This window comes from Protobothrops mucrosquamatus, unplaced genomic scaffold (genome assembly GCF_001527695.2).
Source record: "Protobothrops mucrosquamatus isolate PMUCROS unplaced genomic scaffold, P.Mucros_1.0 scaffold_294, whole genome shotgun sequence".
Taxonomy (NCBI): domain Eukaryota; kingdom Metazoa; phylum Chordata; class Lepidosauria; order Squamata; family Viperidae; genus Protobothrops; species Protobothrops mucrosquamatus.
Genome location: NW_015386370.1, coordinates 135,144 through 153,118, shown reverse-complemented (window position 1 = coordinate 153,118; position 17,975 = coordinate 135,144). Strand labels below are relative to the sequence as shown.

The 17,975-nt window shown below is 36.5% G+C and overlaps 1 protein-coding gene across 1 annotated transcript in view; it reads left to right on the top strand.

The window, feature by feature from the left end:
* Nucleotides 1–17,975, top strand: part of RABGAP1L (RAB GTPase activating protein 1 like) — a 213,847-nt gene that overhangs the window by 121,033 nt on the left and 74,839 nt on the right. The window contains exons 13-16 of the mRNA XM_015831997.2: nt 3,711–3,785; nt 4,761–4,886; nt 5,291–5,434; nt 9,571–9,612. Of these exons, the coding sequence (XP_015687483.2) occupies nt 3,711–3,785; nt 4,761–4,886; nt 5,291–5,434; nt 9,571–9,612 (387 nt within the window). The remainder of the gene's footprint in view (nt 1–3,710; nt 3,786–4,760; nt 4,887–5,290; nt 5,435–9,570; nt 9,613–17,975) is intronic.

Sequence of the window (17,975 nt, the reverse complement as noted above, 5' to 3'; positions counted from 1 at the left end):
TTTTGTTCTTTTTCAGGTGGATCTATCTTATTTTTGAGGGGGCAGGATGTCAGAATCCAAATATATTCCATCTCTAGTTATCAACTATGAAACCCCGCATTTCTGTCTGCTCTGGATTCTGTCATACGATGAAGGGAAGGGGGTGAACAAAGGGGCTTTATGGCCCTCACTTCCTTCAGCCTACTTCAAAGGGACTGGAGGTGGATATCACCAAATGGACTAACAATAACAATGGGGGTCATTAGCTTTCATGTAATCCTTTTTGAAATTTCCTCCCGGCAATGAGGAAAAGGGGGTGAGAATGTAAGGCCTAGAATTGTCGCTGGGAAAAGGGGGTTACGGGGGTGTGACTAATGGGGAATCCCTTAAAACCTTGAAGTGGAGAGCTCGAACCCAAGTCCTGTCTAGAATGCCTACATCCAGCTTTCTCTTAATAAAGATGCCTGTTGGAAGAAATATTCCAGGAGTTCTGTCTTCTTAAGATGCAAAGTGGGGTGGGTCCTTACACCCTGAGCCACAGTGTGAAGCCATGCCTCCACCCCCCGCCGGAAACACCAGCCCTCCATCCTAATCCAGCAGCATAATGCAAATCTGCCAAGCCTAGGAAGCTCAACAGCATGGTGCAAAGCCGCAGCAATGTGGGGCTTCTTGGTGTGCCATGAGTCTGAGGCTGCAAGAATTCTGAGTTGTAGTGCAGTGTGAAACCCAATCCAAACATGGCCCATCAGCGCAGCATAAAGGGTCTTTTTGCTACCCCAGGAAGCTTCAGCCACCCCAGCCCATTACGGGACAGTTGTAGTTGCCCTTGCCATCATCCATTCCAAGACCCCAGTCACCATTCATTCTGCCACCCCAGTTGACTTTTACCGTCTTCTTGCTCCTGCTGCTGACAAGGTATGCCTGGCCCTTTGTGGGGCAACTGCTGGCCTAGAAGACACCATCTTCCCAGGTCTTGCAAGGAAACCACCATGTGCAACCTGGAGAAGAAAGCCTTGTGCACGCAATAGCAGCCTCATGAAGGACCAGGCCAAAGCTTGCTTGGTCAGCTGTGGGAGAAAGAATACGGCAAAGGCCAGTTGGAGCGTCAGGGGCCACAGAGTGCTGGGAGCTAAAATGGCATAGAAGGGGGAGATAGGCAGGTGGGGGAAGTTGAAGTACCCCTGTGATTGCAAGTGTGTGGGGGCTGCCAAGGACCCATATTTTGAACACATGACTGTAGAAACACTGAAATGTTGGTAACTTCTGGGATTGGTTGTGAGTCCTTTCATTCAGCACCACTGTAACTTTGAATAGTCACTAAACAAATGATCATACATTGAGGACTACCTGTTCCAGTACTTTAAATTGATCATTGAATTGAATGGAAGCTTATTGTTAGTTCAGCATCAAAGTTATGTGACCATACTGGCTTGCTCTTGTTGGCAATTGTAACTTCTGGGTTTTTGCTAAAGGCAGACCCATGTATTGGAATGGGTCCTAGGGAAAAGGCTGCAACTGGTACAACAACCAAAGATGAGCAAAGACTTTCCTTTGCTCATAAGGTGTTATGAGTGCTGCCAAATTCAGCCTACTTAAAAACCAAATACAGGTAGTCCTCAATTTACAGTGACAATTGGGACCAGAATTTCCATTAAGCGATGTGGTTGCAAAGATAGCTATGGCAATCCCTGCAGTTCCAATTGCCGTCACTGAGTCTCATGGTGTTTAGGCAAGGCAGCAACCTGCTGGTTCCCCGCAACCAAAGACAGGGGAAGCCAGCAGGAAGTTGGAAGTCCGACGCCAACAGGCAGCTAAGGGGTAGGGAAAGGAATGAAGGAGAGGGTCGGGGATATGTGCAAAAAATGTGGTGTAGTACAGGGAAGGTGTGCAAGGGTCTACAATGATGTAAGGGAGGTGCAGCAAGGGTCAGGGAGGGTGCATGGGGATACAAGAGTGAGTGAGTGGCACGGAGTGGGTTGGGGAGGATCAAGATGGTATGCAGGGGTATGAGGAGACATGAGAGGCAATTGGGGGAGGGTACATGAGGGTGCAATGGATTGTGTGAGTCGGGAGGGTGCATAAGGGTACACGGGGATGCACAAGGGAGGCCCAGAAAGGTTGGGAAGGTGTATGAGGATGCACTGTGATGTGAGGAAGGATAGGGGATGGTGTGCAAAGCGTTAGGGGGTTGTGAGAGTGTGAGGGAGGGCAGGCAAGGGTAGGGAGAGATTCAAGGAGATGTGCGAGGATGTGAGAAAGGTATGGCAAGGGTTGGGCAGGATTCAGAGGCATTTGAGTGGGTGTGCAAGAGGTATAAAAAAGTGAAAAGCTTGAGGTGAAGGGAAAGGCAGAACGAGTCATGATTGCATGGTTAGATGAGATTCTCAGAAAGATGAGGCATTTAAAGAACAAAAGGCACTATATAAAGTAATGTGGTCATGATGGGAGCGAGGACAGGGAATGAATGAGCAAGAATCTACAGTTAAATTAATAATTCAGTACAAGTAATATATTCAGTTTGAGATATCTCTCCTTTTTATATTTGAATATCATGAGAAAAATTATATTGTATTTAGGTGGCTTTTTAAAAATGTTCATCTCAGTTTGTCTGTGACCATTGGCTTATAATTTATTACTATGATACGATTATTTGTAAAAGAAACCATCAAACAAGCAAACAAAAAAAGCTGTTCTGAGAATGCCAGTTTCTTTCAAACGAATTTAAAATGCTGTTTTGTACGCCATAAATCACAAAATGCTGCTTTTTTGTCAGTCCTGTGCATCTGAGAATTTCTTGTGAATATTCAGAGCACTGCCAGAATATTCTAGACTCTAGAGCATGGGTGTCAAACTCAATCACGTTACATGACATATCGTGACATATCATGACTTTTTTGCCTTTGCAGAGCTGGGGTGGGTGTGGCCTGAGCGTGATGCATCCGGCCCATGGTCCGCCAATTTGACACCCTGTTCTAGAGCTAAGTGCGTTGGCCGGATTCAGTGCTGTCACTTGTGCTTTAACCCAGTGGAGATATCCCCCACCAGCATAATGAATTGCAAGATATATTGTGAATACTATTAAGATAGCCAATGAATGGATTTGGCTTTCTAAGGTTTTCCAAGCTCATTCTGCCTTAGTAAAGACTATTTCCTTAGCACTTGCCAGAGTCATTTCACTGCCTGACAACAGTAGGGGTGCTAACTGATTGTAGTCTTCCACCTTTTTCAGAAATAGTATTATTGTTTAGATGTCAGACTTGATTTGATTCTCTGGGGCTTTAGATCCCATCTTCAAAGCACATATTTGTATGTGTGGTGTTGGTACGGTATACTAGCTGTTTCATATGCTTTTCACAAACTGAGATGATTTTTTACATGATTAAAAAAAGGAATCCTATCTCCTAAAAAGGAGTTAAAAGCTGATTTCCTTCAGTGTATTTATGGCTGTTTCAAGTGATTGATTGATGCTTGAAATGAATGACAAAATGGTATGTTTTTTAAAGTGTTGTAATTATACCATGGAATGTACATGCACACAGTGAATTTACATCAATAAATTCCATATTGCGTGGGAAAATGGCTTTCAAGCTTTTATATTTCAGATTAGCATTTGTCATCTTTATTGCAGAATGTAAGAAAAGCAAGTCACTCATAGGGAGCCATGTCACTTCAATTGTGACCATGAAATTTAATAATTCACAATTACAATCAAATATGCTTTTTAATTCCAGGCATATTCAGTTTATGATGAAGAAATTGGTTATTGTCAGGGTCATTCCTTTCTTGCTGCTGTTCTTCTGCTGCATGTGAGTATACTACAAAAAGAAGCACTGTTGTTTAATCAGACAAGCACCTCTCAAATTTCTAATTGTACATTTCCCTATCTCTTTAATCTCATGTTGGCACTTACAAGTGTAGGTGCATGTTTCTACTCTTTGAAATACATGGAAATTTACTCCTTGGAGTAGATGTTAAAGACATCTTTTCTTTTCAGCTATTATGATAAACTTTTAGTTAGGCTTGAGTGTATACAAAAAGCTTTTGTGTCAAAGAAGGAAGCCTTTCTACCTGTTAAGCCAGGAGTGGCTTTTGTTTGGTTGTTCAAAGGCGAAAGACTTCAGTTCATTCCTTTTATGTGAAGTTGTTTGCTTCTTTAAATGTGCAAGTAGATAATCTTGTCTTGACTTGAAATCTGTAGATTGGCTCCAGATAAGAAAATCGCCAGATCACTCTGGAGCAGACTTTCAACTGGTCCTTGAGAAGAGAGGATTAAGCATGTTATACACAATATATGCCTCTCAAAGCAAAGAGAATTTCTGAAATTCAAACACAGTTGCAGACCATAGTGGAAAAAAAGATGTTGCTCTTTGCTAAGTTACAAATTTCTAAATCACTGTATTTTTACACACAATTAGCAACATACTATTAGAAAAATAGTTTTGATTAGTGATTTATTAGTCTGTTACTTAGGAGATAAGTATTATTTTGTTTTATCCCTAAATGTTAGAGATTTTTTTTTCCTATTTAGCACTTTGCTTTTGCAAAGAAGCACATTTACAAGAACTCACTGAATATATGGAAGACCCATGTTATTCTAAATTCTATAAATTCGTACCCTCTTGAGAAATTCCAATCAGTTCCACAACAATCAGCAGATACAAAATCCTGACTGAAAGCTATCTGAAGGCATATTTTAGTTTTCTCTTTTTGCATACTCATAGCATAAATGCATATACAGAAGGGTTCTTGGAGGTTACTTTATATTTATGTTCTCCATGCAGATGCCGGAAGAACAAGCCTTCTGTGTCCTAGTAAAGATCATGTATGACTATGGCCTGCGGGAGCTCTATAAAAACAATTTGGAAGGTTTGCGGACAAAATTTTATCAGCTGGAGAAACTTACGCAGGTATTACCTGGAATTTTCTTTGTTTTAGGAAAAGGATATGCTAAAAAAAGGGAATAAGGAACATATCCTACCATAGCTAAATAGGATGTGGTATGCTCAACTGTCCATGAAAATTGAGGTATTGATAATAAATGTGTAGCCTTTTTGTGTGTGTGCGTACATACATACATACATGAAGCACATATTTTAATTTTGCACCAGATATGATCTTCATGTTTAGTACCAAAGTGTTTATTCTATAAATATTTTCTAACATTCTTAATTCTTTCATGCTTTATTGGCATAAAATGTAGCAGAAATATAAGCATATAGAAAACAATGCATGTTAATTTAGATTCCGATAATGCATAACATCTTTGAGAGGAAAAGTTGTATTCATCTTTGTCTTTCACTTTTCTCTATAGGAGCAGCTGCCTGATTTATATAACCATTTTGTGGAACAGAATCTTGAAGCTCACATGTATGCCTCCCAGTGGTTTCTCACTCTCTTCACTGCCAAGTTTCCACTTTGTATGGTCTTCCACATAATTGATTTACTACTTTGTGAGGTAAAATTACCTTCTATCCATCAAGAAGCTTGCTTTGCATGAAATGAATTATCATTTTTCTTGGGCTTATAGTTACGAGGATGACTGCTTCTTTTATTGCACATCATTCTTTTGTCCTGTTTTAGAGTGAGATGTTCTTCCACCAATATTTAATAATAATAATAATAATAATAATAATAATAATAATAATAATAATAATAATAATAATAATAATAATAATAATAATAATAATAATAATAATAATAATAATAAAAAAAAAAAGTTGGAAGGGACCTTGGAGGTCATCGAGTCCAACCCCCTGCTCAGGCAGGAACCGTACACCATTTCAAACAAATTTGAGTAAATTCTTCTGATGTCCCTGTTTAGACAATGGAGTGATTTATAGAACTCAAGACATTTACTTATTATAAAAATGGTTTCAAGTGTCGGAAATAAACCTCTGATTGTTTAGAGGATAGTTAAAAATACAAATGTTGATTTTTTAAAAAAAATAAAATTATTAGGTTTATCATAGAAAGTTAACTTCCATACCATTCATTTTGCCTTTGAAAATTCTGTTTGGTTTTTATTATTTAAAATGGGAATAATTATCAGGTGTGGTTGAAAATCAATAAGAGCATGTGACTGCTTCAGATGCTCATTTCAGATGTAAAGGGAAATGTTTTTGCTGTTGAGCATGATTTTTAGTATACTTCAAAAACCTTTAACGAGCTGGTTAACAGTATTTTATCTGTTGAATTAAAAAAAATATATTGAGGAAAGAACAAAATAAGATTTCCCTTGACATTCTGATTTGTTAACAGGTTATATATTTGTGCAAAGTACAGTTTTGTACTTTTGTGCAAAATCCAGCTGAATGAATACCTCGGTTTACTACAAATGCACACTGTAAATATTTTCCTAAAAACTGACTTTCCTTCTGGTTATATGTGTATATAATGATTCCTTATCCTTGTATAAAATGGGTAAGATAGGTAAAAATCACATTAAGTTCAAGATCAGTTAATGTTGTGATGAACAACATGCAAAACTACCAGAATGATCATCATCTGGTTGCTATTACAGGTAGCCTTTGACTTAAAATCACAATTGAGCCCAACATTTCTGTTACTAACCAAAGCAATTAATAAGTGAGTTTTGCCCCCATTTTTTGCCACAATTGTTAAATAAATCACTGCAATTGTTTAGGTGAATCTGATGATCATTAAACAAATCTGGCTTCCCCATTAACTTTGCTCGTAGAAAACCAGCTGGGAAGGTTACAGATGGTGATCACATGACACTGGGACAATGTAACTGTCATAAATACATGCCAAGTGCCTGAAATTTGATCATGTGACCACGGGGATGCTACCACAGTAGTAAATGTGAAAACTGGTCATAAGTCATTTTTAGTGCTGTTGTAACTTCGAATGGTCACTAAACGAATGGTTGTAAGTTGAGGACTATCTGCATTATTTATTTGATTGTATTACATTGCTTTTTGCTAAACAAAGAATGGCAGCTCCATAGGAGTCTGTTGTCTGTTTAGTAGCTGTGCTGAGATTTGAGCATCCTTAAATGTAAAAGTATCACAAAAGGAATGAGTCAGAGCAAGTCTTCCACTTGCACATTTTGCAGTTGCCTATCTTAATTCTACTCTGGCTAGAAGGAAAGTTTTACCTTAACTTCTGGTTACTGTCAGTGATCTCTTTGTCCAATTTAGTAATTCATGAACAGTTCCATAACTAATACATGGGATTGTGGCTTAATTACATGGCATGAACCATGGATCCAGTTTATGATTCTGACTTGTTTCAAGAAGCCATTAGGTAAGATTCAGCTAAGTTTATAGTTAGTACAAAACCGATTTCCACAATACATAATTTGGTCTAGCCTGCTTTGATTAATCAGAGATTGATCTACTCTAATCTCTTTAGTATAGCCTGCTTTGTTTAATCAATTGGCCCAATTCACATATAATGTTAACGCATAGTGCACATGTTTTTCTTTCTTTTTTGCTTTATGTGATGTAAAGTTAACGTGCAAACTAGGCCACTATTGCCTGTTCAACAAATCATGATTTTACAAAAATCCAGGCATAGTGTTGTTTTAAATGCATCCTGTACAAGCCTTTGAAGAAAAGAATTTAACTTTAAAATAATACAGTATATAACAAACAAGATTCATTACCAGATGCAGGAATGGGAAAGGGAAAGAGGAAGAATTATTTTGCATGATTATAATAGGCATGGAACAACTCTGTTTAAGGTTAGCATGTGTGAGTATCATAAATATTAAAAAGAACTCTGCAAATTCCTGCACATAGGAAGAGAAATGAACTGATAGAGAAATTGCTGATCATTAAACAATAGATTGGTTCTCTACCTGTCTTTAAGCTATTGCTTTTCTTCTTTTATATTTGACTACTGCTTCTGTGAGGGTCTGAAGTGATTGTTCCAAGTTGGTTCAGCATTCTTTTTTTATTACTTTTACAGTTCTGACCTCTAGTGGATGAAATGCAATTTCCTTAGGATTGTTGCCAAACATTATTTTAAAACCTATTTATAAGATTGTTTAATAATTTGATTCTGTACTATGCTGTGGCTAGCAACATTTGTAAATGACTATGGATGTACAGATCACAAACTAAATCACACAGGATTCCGAGATTCTTGTGTTTGCTTTTCTAATTGCTTCCTGCAGGTGGAAAACTTAATAACTTTATTGACTTTTAAAAACAAAAAATTAAATTATAAACAGAAAAGAAAAAAGGATTAATGCAAAAATTTTGGGGTATAATATGCAATTAAATCAATGGAAGTATATGTGGAAAGGTTGAAATTTATTTTTCTGAAATATATTATTGAATTATAATCAATGTAAATTTCAGCCCTTTCTTCCACTTATAAAATAAAAACATTCTATGGAACTTTCTTTTATTTTTGATAACAGCATCAAGACTTTTACATACACAAAGATGGAAGATTTACAAATACCTACAATGGAAGAATGTGAAGCTGATGGAATCAGCGATGGCAAAATTAGCTTTGATTAAAGAAAAGATTTTGACCAATTTTATTTTTATTTGGAAAATACTTGGATTTTTTTGCAAGAAATGGTCAATCAATAATATTTATTCAGTCAATGACAGCAAAATTTTAAAGATTTTTTTTTTGCAAGAAATGAAGTGATGATTTTAGGATTTGGTTATTAGAATTATATGGGATTATAGAAATAATGCAGACAAATGTTAACCTTAGAAGAAGAGTTTGATGTATTCTTTTATTCATATTTGTACCAAAGAATATCAGAAGTCATTCTTTTTTCCTTTTTCTTTTATTTAGGCACTTCTGTCTTCTCTCTTTCTTAATCTTTTCTCTGTCTTAAACCTTTTTTTTCTTGTCGGCTTATCTGTTTATGTTTTTAATTTTTTGCTTTTGAAAAGTAATTGGAAAACTTCTAATTTCTGTTAATGCTAAACCACAGTTTATAGTCCTGGATTTTGCCAAAATTTTAATTTATGAATTCAGATGTAATAGAAAACAAGGTATCACCATTAATTGTATAGTATTCTACACATGGTATAATAAGAGAGGAAAATATGTGAACTTAATTCTTAGATTTGTGAATATAGATAATATTAAACAACATTGTATTCCTATTTTTATTATAGTATTTAGACCTTTCAGTAATTTTCCTAATAAAAGTAATGTTTAATTCTAATTTGCTATATTTTTCAGTGTATAAGGAGACAAATACTTGATAGTTTATGTGGCTTAATACATAGATATATCTAAATGACAAAATAACATAGTAGGCCAAGTTGATTTAAACAGAAAAAGAAATAAGGCTACTCCTGGTCTATATCTTTAAAATAGAAATGGAAGTTAACATAGATGATATTTTTCCACCTTAACCCAACAATCCTGCAGAAAAGAAACCATAAATAAGACTTTATTCCTTAGTGTGTTCATTTTACATCGATTTTTAAAAATCTAACTGTGAATTTCTCCATGAAAGCCTTTGAAGTATTATTTTTATATGTTTATGTATAAAAACCTTGATACAATCTAGTATTATTAGTATTGTTTACTTAGGTAAATACCTTGCAAGCTGAATTAATACTATTTCTTGTTTCTTTCTTTACACTGCAGGGTCTGAATGTAATCTTTAATGTAGCCCTGGCTCTCTTAAAGGTAAGATAATCCTGTAAAATTCTTTTTATCTTTCTCTATTCACTCACTTCAGCAAGTCCACAGAAATACCTTGGTGCCATAATTGTTACTATATTGTCTATATACATATAATTTTATTTACTATTTTGATTAATTGGTTTCTGGAAAACGTAATAGAAAAGACAATGTTCCGAGCCCCAACAGCCCTGCAGCTCCAGCTGCCTCTCCCTCAGGCTTGTGTGCACTGCCGCCACTTCAGCTCATTCCTCTCTGCCCCACTACCACTTCTCTAAGACAGTCGCGTACCACCCGCCAGGTGCCAAAGTACCACCGGTGGTACCCGTACCACCGGTTGAAAAGTCCTGTGCTAGATGTCATCTTTAAAGCTATACATGACATGAAGCCAGATTATTTGCTAGACTGTCTCTCCCAGTTCTTTTTGCCCATCCTATAATATCAGGCAAAGCATGCAATCTCGGGGGCTCCCTGTTGAAGCAGTGTCACCTGTGGATCCTTGGAAGCGTGTCAATCTGTCTGTCATTGTACCTATTTTATGGAACAGCTTCCCCACTAAGATATGGACAGGCCCTATCTTTCTGATCTTCTGGAATGCTGTCATGATCTGGTTATTTCCCCAGGCAATTGGACTGAGATTTTAATGGAGTTGTGGGTGTGGGTATGCCTAATGGGTTGGTGTCAAAATTTTGTCAGGGTCCTCCTATCCCGTTTGTGTTGGAGGCACTGTTTAAGGTGCTTCCAGGTTGAAAGGATTAGCTGATGACATCACCATTGCACAGGGGATGCCCATGGAGTCTCCTTTCATGTCTCTGTCAAGGAACTGGAGTGAATGACAGGAGCTCACCCCACCATGCACCAGCACTTGGGTCTCGAATGCGGGCTTGCTAATCTCCAACCCAGAGTCCTAACCACATGAGCCACTGTGTTCCAAGTCCTTAACTTTCCTTTTAAATGTTTGTGAATTTTAGCTTTTGTTCTTTAGTTCTCTCTGCCATCCCGAGTACCTTTGGTAGATGAGTGGCTAAATATATTTGTTAAATAAATTAATAAAGGAATGAACAAATGAATAATGTATGCGCTTTGTTTCTGGTAATTGGCATCAGATGTGAATATGGTTGACTGTAACAATCTACAAAGCTTCCTTTCTACTTGTTATGGAAGGAATTTAAATTTCTTGGCACAATTTGGAACAACAAATTGTGTTATTGTGCTACAATTCTATTTTAAAAGCAGCAAATATGTGACCTGCTAATGGTGTGCAAGTGATAGCAATGTCTAGCAAGTGATAGAATGTATATAATAGTATCTATGCTGCTTGTATAATTGTCTTCCTTTCATGAATATGTCTTAAGAAAATTTCTTCATCTGCACTGCTGTGAATTTGTGCCTGCCCAAAAACTCTTGTCTGAAGCTCCTTAAAAGAAAAGTTTACACACTGTGCATTCTCTTTAGCAAGTTCTTTGTTCTTTGCCACCTTCCACAGCTATAGTGCATTAGGAACACACACTGCTGCTAGGCTCCTCCCTGGCTTGTGGTCAACAGAAGCTACCCAGACTTTTCACATGGCACAACTAGATAAGGATTGTTACTGAACTGGATTGAAACTAATTTAAGCAGGCAATTGCTGTCTATCAATGTGAGAGTGCTACAACTTAAATCTTCCTTTTTCCTGCCTTCCCTTTTCCATGACTCAATATGAGTCCTAGATTTGCATTTTTCCGGCTTGTTTCTAGGTGGCAGTTAATTGTTGTTGTAATTAGCATAGAATTGCCAACAGAAATTGTAGTTTTACTGCTTTCATACATTTTATTTCTGCTGTTTTAATTCTATTTCTGTAAGCTGTCCTAAGGCTCTAGGGAATGGATTGCATACAAGTATAGTAAATAAATAAGCACAAAGAAGTTTATTTTATGCCCATATTTTACATTTCTATTTAAAGTAGCAGCCTGGTTTCATTTAAATTAGGACATCATCCTCCAATTATATTTTTTCATTTGCCATTGTGTGGAAAGGACTATATCACAAGTATTGCTTGCTCCATATTATATTTATAATGTGCTTTTAATATATAATATTTGCACATTTGCATAGATGTTTTACATTAATCAGCTATATTTTTATTATTAACCAATTCAATTTATTTATTCAAGGGGTAGCTCTAAATAATAAATAATAAAAAATAGGATTAAGCTGATATTTTAAAAAATGACAATATTTCACTATTAGCTCAAAGAGAGCATTTTAGTCTTCTAAGAAATTCAGAAAGTTGAGCCAAAATTCATAATGACTAAAAAAATAGTTGAAATTCCCCCAAAGTGTGAAATATTTATTAGAAAACTAATGTATCATCTTATTTAGCTCATGAGCTTGTTTTCCACTCTAGAATGGAAAAATTAGAATAGCAAAACTTGAAAGATTCTGTCACTTTCAAATATTTTTGAGCACCTAATAGAAATATCACAGATTAATTTCTTGCATTTTATGGTCCAATGGCCCTAGAATTTACAGTATTTTTCTTTCTGGGAATTTTTCCTTAAAAGATTGGTTTTATAGTTTTAAGTGAATGGAACATAGTTCAGGGAAAAGTACATTACATGCACTTAAAACTCCATAGTTGTTATCATCTGAAATCACTGTAATCTTTTTATGATCCTCTAACTAAATCAGGAATGGCAAACCTATGTATTTATAGATGTCATTGAGCATTTCTGATAAGTTGCACTGTTGGGAATTGTAGTTCAGCAATATCTGGAAGACCAGAGATTCCTCACCCCTTATATTTGAACTTGTCCTTATATAATCCTGTGATTTTAAGGGAATGCTGTTTCAAAATCTAAAAACAAATTTATTTCATGTTTAATACAGTTAGTTATTATATTCCCTTCTGTTATCATGGGCTTCAAGTCATGTCATCCAAATTAGCAAAGAATTAGGAGATCAATTAGTGGCCTGGTTCATGCACAACAATATGGCATAATGTGGTTTGCATGTGTTGATCTTTACATTTTGGCTTGTACAAGTCATTGTTAAAACATACTCAGTTTTTTTTCCTGAACAATTTATGTGTAAATTTAGTCAGGCAGTAAGTGTCTTTTTCTGTAAAACCTAATTTGTACGCATATCTCAGGCACTGCTTTCAGATTTTTCTCTGTGGGTATTTTCAGCAAATATATTTGGCTTCTAAAGAATGTCATGTTTGCTGTTTTAGGAGAGTAAACAGCTAGGAGTCTTCTGGCAAGATATAAATGTAAAAAAATAAATAATTTCTTTTTCATTAAATGCTTGATGCTCATGTAGGGCTGTGTTAGAAAAAGAAACATTCTAAGACATCTATTTTCATTAATAAGCAAACTTGCAACATTATTTTCTGTAAGAATGATTGTATTTATGCCATATATATATGCCATATATATTATTTAAGCTCATGCTTAGCAGCCTTTTTAAATCATTTTTTATGAGATAGATGATATATGGGAATGGTCTTGGGGACCAGTCAAAGAGACGGTCAGGTGAGAGGGTATAGCCACAACTGTATAAAGGACAGAGCAAAAGGCTCAGGAGGGACCCACCCTAAGTTGCGGGGTTGCAAAGGTGACAATGGCAGAATTGTACTTTCAGACTTGCAAGAGTTTGCTAATGTAACTTTACAATAAAGTATAATTATCTGGCCATGGTTCCTCTAGTCTACCTGGTAAGGCTGACAGATACTGTACTATCTGTACTGGGTGCCCAATTTACATACTGTTGATTGTTTTCTACAGAGTGATGCAATTATTCAGTCTTAGTTTTTTCAGCTAAATTGAGATGCTGAATTCCTTAACAATAATTCAACCTCCCCGTGGTGAGTGGAATTCTTTGGAGACTGTAGGATACATCCATATATCATGACTGAGTTTTTCTCAGTTTGCTGGGATAAAGAGCCAACAGAATATTATTTCTTCTTATTGTCAAAAAGAGCAGGAGACAGAGGCCATAGGTTTTCCTCCCAATGTTTGATGCTTTTCATGCCATTTCTCGGGGTAGAACTATATCTTACAGTTCCCCTGTTCTTGGATTTTGCTGCAAATCTGCATAGGAATGGCCAATTAGCAAACAAAGCTTTGTGGGGGGAAAGGCAAATTGCTCCTGTCATGGAAACACAACAAAACAAGTCACAACGGAGAAAAGGAGCCATGGTGTATTTATTAATACAGAAAGAAAGAAAAATAGCCTCTTTCTTACCCTAACCCTTTCTATGGAAAGTCATGAAGAAGACAAAACTTTTTAACATGATGTTCTTCCACAGTCTACCTGTGAATGCCATAATAGTTTTTCAGAACTAGAGCATCAACAAAGCCTGAACAAGCAAAGCACAACTCTGGCTTATGCACGAAAAAGCCAGACTAACTCTCTTTAGTCTGTATCCTTACCGTCACATACTGTCATATAGGTCTTTCCAGAACTAGGATACTTGTGGTTACTGAGATCATCAGGATTCTCTTAAAGAGTTAATGAATTTGTAGGCACAGGCTGATGTTTGTTTAATTAATTTAATTTAATTTAATTTAATTAATCCCTGACTTCTCCATCTTTTCTTTTTAACATAGACTTGATTTCATTTTAGAGTACTGTATGGATATTTGGTGTGCTATCTCTTCTGAACACCAGAGAGCAGTGCCCAACAGACACACAGTCCTTGAATGGCTGATTAGATGAACTATACAGAGTGCATAGGGACTGTTGATCCCGCAGATGGAAACACCTATGCAAGAATAAGTGTTTCATAAATGACTGAATATGCTGAATCCTGATATCAAGTATGAAGTCATATATATAAAAAAGAAAGAAAAGAATATATTCTTTTCTTTCTTTTTCTATATATAATAACCTCATCACAATTAGAAGAATAAACAATTTTAGTAACTTATCACCTTCTTGTAAAATACAACAAATGATTTCTTCTTCTCATATTTCATCTCCTTCTCTGTAAACAAATCCTTAAAAGTTTCATTGTTCAGCCAGGTCAGCAAAAGTCCACCAAGGGTTACCAGAAAAAAACAACATACCTACTTTAATCTTAATAAAAAAAATCAACTTTATATTCCTTCTTTTTACTTTTAACAGTCTTGATCTTTTTATATTCCTTTCTTTTTCTTTCAACTATTTTATTTGTTAATCCTGAAACCTGATTCCTTCTGATTTATTCTTTGCCCCTGCTCATGAAATTCTTCTTTAACCAGTCTCTTCTGTACTTCTTCTTGTAAGAAAATTATTCATGTCACTCTATTGTTTTGGTAAGGCATCATCCAATTTCATTTGTATATTCAATGTAGCATCTTCTTCCACATCATTCTCATAGTCCATCATTTTAGATCCACTTTCAAATCAGACTCAGTACTATCTAGTAAAGCTAGTCCTTTTTATATCTTCTTCCAAATACAGCTTGTCTACAATGGTAGACATTTTTAAAATTAACATTTGGGTCTGTTTGCTCCATTTTGTATTAGTAAGTTAAATTTAAGTTCTCCTTTAACTGTAATTTTTAATTCCATCTGATTTCCTCTAATGTCTAACCTTAAAAATCTCATTTTATCATTTATATATATTTTAAATACTCAAAACAGCAGCATTTTCCTATGGGGAGGGTTCTTACGATTAGTTTCAAATTTTTATTTCAAATCCATCTGAACTCCTAGTCTGTTTATAACTTTCCAAAATCAACATTCTAATCATCCTTTTGCTGTTTATTCCATAAGAGAGATTTTTAAAAAAGTCTTTACAGTTATATAAAATTTCTTTTGCTAAGGATTGAAGGAAACTTACCTAATATAATAAACTTGCCATTATGAAGATTCTCTGAGAGATGATGACCACAGAAGGGTTTGCTGGTGTGAAGGACTATAGTGAGGTGGCAGTTTCCCAGGAAAGAGGGAGCACATTCCCGAAAGATGGGAGATACTGCTGAGGTTTTCAAGAAAGGACTGGACAACTATTTGTCCAGGATGATATAAGATCTCCTGCCATGGGCATAGCATTGGAGTAGAAGACCTCCAAGGACTCTTCCAGCACTATGATTCCATGCAGGAGAGCAGAAATATAATTAATAAAAATGTCGAAATTAGTTTATATGATGTATCTTAATAAAATCAGTGTAGAAAAAAGTTGGCAAACCAGGTTTTTTTCAAATAAATAAATAATATAAATGCAAAATTACTTGAATAAATAGTTGATTTCTGGCAATATCCAGCCAGATACATCCAAGAATTCCTAAACAATTCATAGCAGTTACAGTAAATAGGCAACAAAGTTATTTCTAACATTTTTTCTTTAAAAAAGAAATAACTTGTTAAAAACTGCACACAAACACATATGGACCAAGCCTACTGTGTTTCCCCCAAAATAAAACTGGGTCTTATATTTATTTTTGGTTCAAAAGACCCATTAGGGCTTATTTTGGGGGATGTCTTATTTTTTCATATACAGGAGGCAGCGAGCACACGAAGGGTTGCAGCCCGCCAACCCTTTGACTGGCACACTCTGGCCCGCTCAGTGCAGGTGAGTGGGAGCACTGCTACTGCCAGGCCAGCCCTCCAAGCAGTAGGCAGAGGCATGGGGGGGAGGCATGTGATCCAGCTCGTTGGACGTGCTGTGCAGCCGCCCATCCACTCTATCCCATTCCATCTGCTTGTCCACGGCTGCAATGGGGCAGGCCAGGTGATGAGCATTGCACTCTGAGCAGCCCTGGCCAGACACTGCGTGCATAGCCGGAACCCAGGAGCACCCCTGCCTCCTTAGCAGATGGTGGGATGAAGTGGGCAGGTGGTCTTTTAACGGGCTTATTTTTGGAGTTCGGCTTATATTACGAGCACCCTGAAAAATCATGCTAAGGCTTATTTTTTGGTTGTGTCTTATTTTCAGGGAAACATGGTATTACCTTCACTAAACTATAGAATACAAGTAATCCTCAATTTACGACTGGCCATTCAGCAATGATTTGAAATTACAATAAAACTTGCTAGGGATATTTAGCCTCTGTTTCCAAAATTCCAGTGACTACTCACCCTGGTCATGTGATCACATGTGTTCTGCAACCAGGCCACATTTATATGACCACATTTTATGATGGTTTTTCCAAAAACCAGCATTTACTTCTGGGTTTTTTTTTGGCAAAACTGGCCCATAACAAACTATGGTTTATTAACAACTACAGCATTTGCTTAATGACCAGCACAAAAAAGATTGTAAAATTTGTCAGTCATATGGATGGCCTGATTTACAACTATCATGACTACAGCTATGATGGTCAGACTCTATTAGAGTCGTATGCAGAGGACTACCTGTAAACACATTTTTTCCTGGATAGTTCACTTTGGGCAGGGAGGAATAACTGCTACGATAAAGTTTTCTCCCACAAAGTTTCAGTTATTACCCTCCCAGATATCAGGTAATCTAAAATGTCCTCTATTATGGATATGTCATCATGCAAAACTGATAATTAAGCATTAGATTCTTATTATGAAGATTCTGTTGTGTTTGGGCTGACAGATGCATTGAAACCTCAGCTCAGGCCATCAGTGATTAATCATAGCATTAGTGAGAACGACAGGTTTGCTTTATTCCACATTGCATGGAAGTTGAGTCATGGCAACTGGACTTCTTTTCTTGTTGGTTTGAAACATTTCACTGCTTATCCCAAGTATTCTTCAGACTGGCTGAAAAAGCTACTTGGATAAGCAACAAAATGTTTTGAACCAACAAGAAGAGAAGTGCAGTTGCTGTGACTCAGCTTTCAGATAGCTCTACCTTCATTGACATTTATTCCAAGTTATATTATGCTCATGTATACTATGTTTCCCTGAAAATAAGACCAGGTCTTATATTAATTTTTGCTCCAAAAGACACATTAGGGCTTGTTTTTCGGATAGATCTTATTTTGGGGAAAATATGGTACTAAATGCGTCCGTCTGGCTCACAGTCTTAATTGGGACTTATTTTTGGGGTGGGGCTTATATTACAAGCATCCTGAAAAATCATGCTAGGGCTTATTTTCCAGTTGGGTCTTATTTTGGGGGAAAACATGGTACTGTATAAGGGTGTCCCTGCTTCCTATTTTTCATTTGTTTGATGGACTACTTAAGTTCCGCATGGGTCCAAAGTGTGTGGAGTCCAGCACCTAGCCTAGAGACAAAATTTTAAGTCACATGTCCATAATTTCCTGGGCAACAGGAGAATTAACTCATTACTTGGCATCTTCTACACCAAACTAAAAAGTTCTCAGAAGTCACTGAAAATGTTGGGTGTTTCAATCTGAATGATAGCTAATGTAAACAAGTCAGGCAGAATCTCCGTCAAGCAGCAGAGAGATCTGATCTGGCCCTAGGCATACT